Here is a 7,536-nt window from a genome sequence, read left to right as displayed (position 1 = left end):
GCGCTTCCATCAGGCAAAGTAAAATGCCTTGCAATCATCTGCTCCATGTACCTTCTACCAGCCACATGAGCCTCCCTTTTGACATGAAAAAGGAACCATAGGACTTAAAATCATGCAAAGAGAATGGATAAAAAAAAAAAATCATTTTCATAACCGTTATTTAGGATTTTTCCTCATTTATTACTTTTTTTTATGTTACTCTGAACAAATCAACAATATCCTTTATTAAATAAATATCCTTTATCAACAATATCCTTTATTAAAACCGAAAAAAACAACTTGTGTCTAGTTTCAACAGAGCATAGGATATATATTCTTATTAAAACGTTATTGAAAAACTCTTGACAAAACCAGCAACACTCCTGTTGTAGTAAATAATGTCATGGCGAAGGGCGTACTGATGTGTAAGATGGCGAACGAAACTAACAGACCAGTGTGACATCACTTCGTATTGCCGCTTATCGATAAGTATTAAATTAATACCTATGATAATAATGATAATAATAATAATAATAATGATAATAATAATAATAATAATAATAATAATAATAATAATAATAATAATAATAATAATATTAATAATAATAATAGTTATAATAATAATGATAATAATGATAATGATAATAATAATGATAATAATAATAATAATAATAATGATAATGATAATAATAATAATAATAATAATAATAATAATAATAATAATAATAATAATAAGAAGAAGAAGAAGAAGAAGAAGAAGAAGATGATGATGATGATGATGAATATTGACAATAATAATAGCAAAAGCAACAACAACAACAACAACAACATCAACAATAATGATGATGATGATGATGATGATGATGATGATAATAATAATAATAATAATAATAATAATAATAATAATAATAATAATAATAATATATGCAGGCTTACATACTTGTATATAGGATAAACTAAAAGGCATTTGAAAAATTAGGATTTATGATGGTTCGGTCAGTTCAGAACCATGTTTACGAATCAGACCATCTTATGTAAAGGGTTTAAAATTCGAGCCAGTGGCAGGAATGACTGAGGTGGTTATACTGGAATATGTTCAAGTGTGTTGAATGTCCCACGACAAGAGAACTCGAGTCCTTGGTCCCACTAGTCTGTTTTTAATGAGTTTCAATGTGGCGTTTTAGCTTCATTTGCCTTTTGTAAATCTTTCTTTTGCCTTAAAATTAATCCATTGTTATATGTATGCTAAAGTATATATATATATATATATATATATATATATATATATATATATATATATATATATATATATATATATATATATATATATATATATATATATATATATATATATATATATATATATATATATATATATATATATATATATATATATATTATTTTTTTTATTTTTTTTCATTTATTTATTTATTTTATTTAGTTTATTTATTCTATTTTTTTTCAAAATGATGTCATCCATTTTTAGTCCTGATGATGAAACATGTAGATTCCAAAATGTAGCATTAAGTATGTATATAGCATCGCTGTCTTGGTCTTTATTCTGAAACTGCTCTTTCCAAGCCCGAGACCTGTATCGGATATTATTATTATTATTATTATTATGTTGTTGTTGGTGTTGTTGTTGTTGTTATTGTTGTTATTCTTGGTGTTGTTATTGCTGTTGTTGTTGTTGTCATGTAGATTGTTCGTTTACCATTGTCAGATAGAAAAAGCTCATAATTTTTTATTTTGTTTTCTGGGAGGTTTATTAAGTTCAGCCTGAGCTTCTAGTGAAATGTAGTTTCTAGACGATGCAAGATAAAATATGAAACGAACCATCAAAATGAGGTGTGCAATGGCTATTCTGGAACTTGAAGAATCCATCGCTCAGGGTCTAGTCGGACTGACTGACTAGTGGTGCCACATCGAAGGACTAGTCCTGGTCTGAGCGTGTTGCTGCATGACTTGTGGTGCCACAACGAAGGACAGGTCCTGTCCTGAGCGTTCTACTGCATGACTTGTGGCATCACAACAAGGGACCAGTAATGGTCTGAGTGTGTTGCTGCATAACCAGTCCACTGATGCAGCTGACAACCTCCAATAAAAGATGCACCTGAAGCTAATTAATCCAGTAGTCATCCACAGAGTTATGGCAAGCGCATTACATTTCAAGTGCATAATAAAATCCAGGCTCTCATATTTCAGGATGAGCACGTGCCGTGGCTGTCATATCATGAATACCACCTGCAGTCATCGGAGAAATGAGGGCTAAATAACTTACATAGAATGTGGAGGTGGACTTTGGCGAGGGCTGGACAGTTATGTCTTGGATACTCATGGAGTATACGATTTTGACGTGGTGTGATACAGGTAGGGGTAAGAGTAGGATTGGCCAGCGAGTGTCAACCATAGCATAAGTAGAAGTCTTCCTCGCTGCGGACACTTATTATAAAATGATTGCACTACATGTATACTCGTAAGTGTAATGATTTTTTTTTTTTTTTTCATTTTAAAATGAAATACAGTGGCAAAATATATTAGCAAGAAAATGGCTAAGGGAGTAACAGCTTTATACCGAGGGTATTATTATTTATTTTATTATAATGGAGGTTTTGTTGTTGAAAACAAATTATTTACACATTGAATGACATACAGAAAACGTGATGTTGACACTTCCCAAGAGTTGTGAAGATGGCTGCTCTCTATGCATTTCTATATAACGTTTTGTATTTCTATATAACGTTTGTTATCTTGCATTTCGAGGGTTCTCTTCGCAGAACCACCAGATAGGGAAAATATACTATCCCCAATGACAAGATCTCTTGTGTGGGAAGTTACAATCTATGTACAGTGCGCGCCAGAATATAAGTGGCAGATTTCTTGATTGATTCGATAATATTTTCTTTCCTTTGTAACTCCAAAATGTAACTAATCAGACAAAGGCTCAAGTGGGTGTCAACCGCCCTGCCAATATGCACATTTGCATTATTGCGTACAAGTAAAACTTCGTAACTAAGTCACACATAATTTGTTATTAATGTGATCGTTATTCATTGTTATAAGCTTACATTCCAAATCTCCATGTGCAAGAAATAGACATCTATATCCGCTACGTGGCAACGACACTTTCATTTGTGAAAACAAGCAAAACGTCAACACAAATAGTTGATAACATGCAGTTTTAATATGAGACATTTTATTTTCACTAGGATGTTAGCCAAGAGTGTCTCAGTAAGTGAAATTATTTATTAATAATACTTAGATTAAAGTTTATTTCTCTTTAAAGAAAGAAAAATACCTATGTAAAACATAAAGGGCAAGTAACAGAACAATCATTCTCACCTGGTGTCTTTTGCTCTCTGTAAACCCGTAATGACGTCAGGAACGATGGACATTTTCCCTGCTAAGGTCTTATACAGGGTAGAGTTCGACTGCTTGAAGAAACTGATAAACTCTTTGCCAAAGGGAGGCATCGTAATACTGCGAAAACAGTGATCGTAATCATTATTTATTAATTGTATAATTCATCAAGTGTTTATGGAAAGTGTGTGAGTAGACAGAATAAGAAGACATCACTTTTGTTTGAAACAGAGACATCGCACTTGAACTAACCTGCTGAAGGAGTCAACGAGCTGCTGGACCGTCTCCGTTCTGGGCGGATACTTGGGCAAGGTGAGTGCGGCGGTTAAGTTGCCTCGGTACACCGTTCCGACTACGAGAACGAACACCAGCCACGCTGCTACGAGACTGCGACTCGAATTGGAATGTGGAAGTTTCTTTGATAGGTTCTGGGAGAGGAATGTGGCGACGACCATCTGGGAAGCTTCAACGATATCCATAGATTGGGATGTTGCATTTAGTCCTGTTAAGGAAAACTAAAAAAAAATAAATAAATAAATAAATAGAAATCTAGAAATAAATACTTAAAAAAAAATATTCAAGGAAAACACACACACACACACACACACACACACACAGTTTTCTGTGTATTTTCCATTATTTATTTCACGTGCTTTACATTTTTTTTTTTTTCGGGAAATTAAATGCACGTCAAATTCATACAGAGTTGTCTGTCTGAATTAAATAAAAAAAAGATAAATAAATAAATAAATAAATAAAGAAGAAGCTTACTAAGTATACAGAAATCGGCACGACGAGCAGGACACCCAAGACAGCAATCCACACTTCGTTAGACAGTGGGTAGTACAGGCTTTGCCAACGTGGCCTGAGGGAAGGCTTGGCAGCACTAAAATCAAGGGATCCATATTCATACGTGTAAGAGTAGTCATAGCGCTTCAGTCGCTGAGGTAACATGTTATGGAAGACGGTGGCCATGAACGATTTCCGCTCCTCAACTCTCATAGCTACCTGTTACAGAAGAAGTAAAGCAGGAATTACATTTTTTTTTTTTTTTTTTTAAGAATACCGAGGATGCAAAGTGATTAAGGGTTCTAATTTCAATATCTTAGATCCATAATGGATAAGCACATGTACATACAGTCACCTCAAGTTTTATTGGTGTAGTTTTTTTGTCATACATATGCGTGGCATAAAGTTATTATCTATCCATTCAGCATATATGGCTATAGTAGTAGCATATAATTATAGATATAATAAACATATCAATACCTAATGGATTAAAATCATTAAAGTCCTATATTTTAGATTTCAATATCGGAAAGATATGTATTTTCAGTGTGTGTGTGTGTGTGTGTGTGTGCGTGTGTGTGTGTGTGCGTGTGTGTGTGTGTGTGTGTGTGTGTGTGTGTGTGTGTGTTCTAGTATATCGGATATCCGCATTACTATCTGCATCCGCGTTCTAATAATAATAGTAGATTTCATCAATATCCGCAACTGCATTTTCAGATTTTCGTCTCTGCGTCGAAGAAACACGCAGGTTGCGGATCCGTGTGTGTGTGTGTGTGTGTGTGTGTGTGTGTGTGTGTGTGTGTGTGTGTGTGTGTGTGTGTGTGTGTGTGTACTGCCTGAGAGTGTGAAGAATACTGAAAGTGTAAGAGAGAGAGAGAGGAGGGGGAGAGAGACTGTGTGGGTCATGAGTGTGTGAGTTGAATTAGCTTAAGTTTGAGTGAGTGAGAGTGAGAATAAGCGTGAATGAGTTAAATGGAAAGTAAGAGTGAACGAGTTGAGAGATCAATAGATAATAGCTGTGTATTGGAAAGAATATGTGAGAAGCGTGAGTGACTCAACGTGAAGAAAAAAAACAAAAACAAGCGTGAGTTAAATTATGAAAGTAAGTGAAAGTTTGGGTGTGAGTGAGATTGAGAGTGAACATGGGAGTGAGTGCTAATCAGAGTAAGATTGAGTGAGAGTCAGGGTAAGTGAGAGAGAACGCAAGCGTGAGTGAGTGTGAAAGTCAGCGAAAGGTGAAATATAAGAGTGAGTAAGAACAATCCTGTAGAATCAGTAGAATAACACTGACTGAGAACGAGAAGGAATTATTCGAGAAGGTAAGAGAGAGAGAGAGAGAGAGAGAGAGAGAGAGAGAGAGAGAGAGAGAGAGAGAGAGAGAGAGATATGGAAAGTAAGTGATGTGAAATGAGTGAGTCGGAGAGAGCGAGTTAATCACTTCCTTGTCCCTTTATTTAGAACAGATAAGGGGACAGGGAGGAAGGTTTGAGACAAGATGGAGGAAGGGAGAGGAAAAGAACAGGGGAGGAAGGGCCACATTTCATCACTGGTGTGTTCTTATTTAATTAATGTTTTTGTCTTAACGTACCTCGTCCCAGCTTGATGTTGGAATGACATTTATTTTGAAGTTAAGTGTACTGGCAATGCTCGAGAGGAGAAAGTAATCTGTGCCTGAATATCTTTTTACAGCTGAGAAGTTTTCGTCCTGTTCTATTTCTTCCACCCAGTGTGGTGTGTAAGGCAGCGCCGTCACGTTCACTACCTCTCCGTGGAAGCTGTGGAGGACACAAAATTTAATGGGACAAATAACGGATGAAGATAAATCAGAATAATCCTTCACAATGTATCAGAATGATTTTTACTTAGAAAACTTCTCGGGGAAAAGAGGTAAGGTCGAATAAAGCCAAAGACCCTTGTTGGCGGTCCATGCAGCAATTCTCTCCACAGCAGGACCTTTGTGGCCGTAGGGTATGTAGACGTATCCTATCAGTCTGTGGACATACGAATTACGAGATGGCTTTAGCTGCTACAGGTGGCAACATACAAATAATGCCATACTAGTTGCACTACTCATGATTTTACAGGAATTAATTTAGTACTATACAACAACAAAGCTTTTCCATTAACGGTAGCATATTAAAACAAATAGGCATATCTCATTGCGCACTGCAGAGAATATCTAATCAAGAAAAGTAATATACCTGATGGGGTTATTTTGTTCCTGGTTAAATATCATTGTATTCATCATGGAAAGTGTCCAACGGGAGGAAAGGAGCTGATTCACGAGCTGAAACCCAAGGCGAGTGAAAATGATGAGCTTGGTTGATCCCCCTAGCAGGCGATTCTTGAGCGAAAATGTAGCGAATGTGTCGATGAACTCCGGGTTGTCACTAACCACCACCACCACGACGCATTTCACAGTCCGTCTTACCTTTTGGTGACGTTAGCTAATAAATTGACCATTTCATTTTGTAACTATAATAATATAACAATTTTATTGTTGTTTACGTTCCATTCAATATTACGTGAATAACTCACGCGACGGGCTCCAGCCAACAAATGTGAGGCTCTTGTTTGTGATGCGTTGGTTTCCCAAATACTCTCTTCCATCTTGAATGTAGCTACATTGTACTCAGCTTCAAAAAATACCTGGTAAAGAAGAAAAAAACACACACACATATGCATGAAATATGTAAAACGAGGGAAAGTGAATGAATTACTTAGTGAATGAATAAATAAGTCCAGCGTCTCTTTCACCTCGTTTTGTCCATTTCAACTGTCTTAGCTTCACGTGCCCTTTCTTTTCTTCCATTTTCACCTTCAATTTCTTTTTTTTTTTCAGTAATCTCTCTCTCTCTCTCTCTCTCTCTCTCTCTCTCTCTCTCTCTCTCTCTCTCTCTCTCTCTTTCTCTCTCTCTCTCTCTGGCCACTTGTCATAGTTGCCAATTAGTCCCCACATAAAGGTCTCATGAGAAAGGGAACAAATGTTACATAAATTATGAGCTCCTACTACTACTACTACTACTACTACTACTACTACTACTACTACTACTACTACTACTACCACTACTACTACTACCACTACTACTACTACTACTACTTATATATATGAGGGGCAACCATGCGGCTAAGAACAAAAGAATTATAAAACAAAAAAATGACACACTGTGGTGCTGGTCCCCAGAGTCAAAAGAGGTCGTTAAAAATTAAAGGATAAGTGTCTTGAAACCTTCCTCTTGAAGGAGTTAAAGTCATAGTAAGTAGGAAATACAGAAGCAGGCAGGGAGCTCCAGAATTTACCAGAGAAAAAGATGAATGACTGGTAATACTGGTTAACTTTTGCATTAAAGACGAGGACAGAATAAAGTTGAAAGAAAGAGGAAAATCTTGTGAAGCAAGGCCGCGGAA

The 7,536-nt window shown here is 36.0% G+C and overlaps 1 protein-coding gene across 1 annotated transcript in view; it reads right to left on the bottom strand.

The window, feature by feature from the left end:
• LOC135090773 (uncharacterized) overlaps nt 1-6,738 on the bottom strand; it is a 6,994-nt gene extending 256 nt beyond the window's left edge. The window contains exons 1-7 of the mRNA XM_063987845.1: nt 6,667-6,738; nt 5,991-6,154; nt 5,717-5,903; nt 4,111-4,347; nt 3,592-3,854; nt 3,322-3,459; nt 1-75 (exon numbers count right to left, since the gene is read on the bottom strand). The exon at nt 1-75 is cut by the window's left edge and continues 256 nt beyond it. Coding sequence (XP_063843915.1) covers nt 1-75; nt 3,322-3,459; nt 3,592-3,854; nt 4,111-4,347; nt 5,717-5,903; nt 5,991-6,154; nt 6,667-6,738 — 1,136 coding nt within the window. The remainder of the gene's footprint in view (nt 76-3,321; nt 3,460-3,591; nt 3,855-4,110; nt 4,348-5,716; nt 5,904-5,990; nt 6,155-6,666) is intronic.
• Between the last annotated feature and the right edge of the window lie 798 nt (nt 6,739-7,536).

This window comes from Scylla paramamosain, chromosome 36 (genome assembly GCF_035594125.1).
Source record: "Scylla paramamosain isolate STU-SP2022 chromosome 36, ASM3559412v1, whole genome shotgun sequence".
Classification (NCBI taxonomy): Eukaryota; Metazoa; Arthropoda; class Malacostraca; order Decapoda; family Portunidae; genus Scylla; species Scylla paramamosain.
This window is presented reverse-complemented; position numbering and strand designations above follow the sequence as displayed.